Source organism: Penaeus monodon, chromosome 34, assembly GCF_015228065.2.
Source record: "Penaeus monodon isolate SGIC_2016 chromosome 34, NSTDA_Pmon_1, whole genome shotgun sequence".
In the NCBI taxonomy this organism is placed as follows: domain Eukaryota; kingdom Metazoa; phylum Arthropoda; class Malacostraca; order Decapoda; family Penaeidae; genus Penaeus; species Penaeus monodon.
The window spans coordinates 20,411,962-20,412,364 of record NC_051419.1 but is presented as its reverse complement, the minus strand read 5'-3'; the positions used below and the strand labels follow the sequence as shown (position 1 = coordinate 20,412,364).

Here is a 403-nt window from a genome sequence, read left to right as displayed (position 1 = left end):
TTCAGCAAAGAAAAGAGAGAAAAGATGCAGAGACGAGCATAAGAAGGGAACAGGGAAATTTAGAAAAAAAAAAATCGGCAAACACCACGCCTTCTGTAACACATTTTCCCCTTCGCCCCCCCCCCCCCCAGGCATCAAAAACTTCATGAGGAACATCCAAGAGGGAATGGGCATCCACATCCCTCTCCCTCTCTACGCTTACTGGACGAGCACCTGGTTTATCATCACTCCGCTTTCGCTCCTGGTAATTATCTACCTTTCCTTCTTTTTACCTGTATTTATCGTTATTCGTTTGATCTTATTTACAAGCAAGCAGTTATAAAGTCGTCGAAATCTCTATCTTTAATATTTGATTCTAGTTGTGATAGATGTCTATATCAGGGACCTTGTCTATTCATACAGT

The 403-nt window shown here is 41.7% G+C and overlaps 1 protein-coding gene across 1 annotated transcript in view; it reads left to right on the top strand.

Annotated features, from left to right (window-relative positions):
- Nucleotides 1-403, top strand: part of LOC119594640 (sodium- and chloride-dependent glycine transporter 2-like) — a gene marked incomplete at its 5' end in the record, with an annotated part of 12,016 nt that overhangs the window by 10,170 nt on the left and 1,443 nt on the right. Inside the window, 1 exon segment of the mRNA XM_037943689.1 lies at nucleotides 132-244. Within this exon segment, the coding sequence (XP_037799617.1) occupies nucleotides 132-244 (113 nt within the window).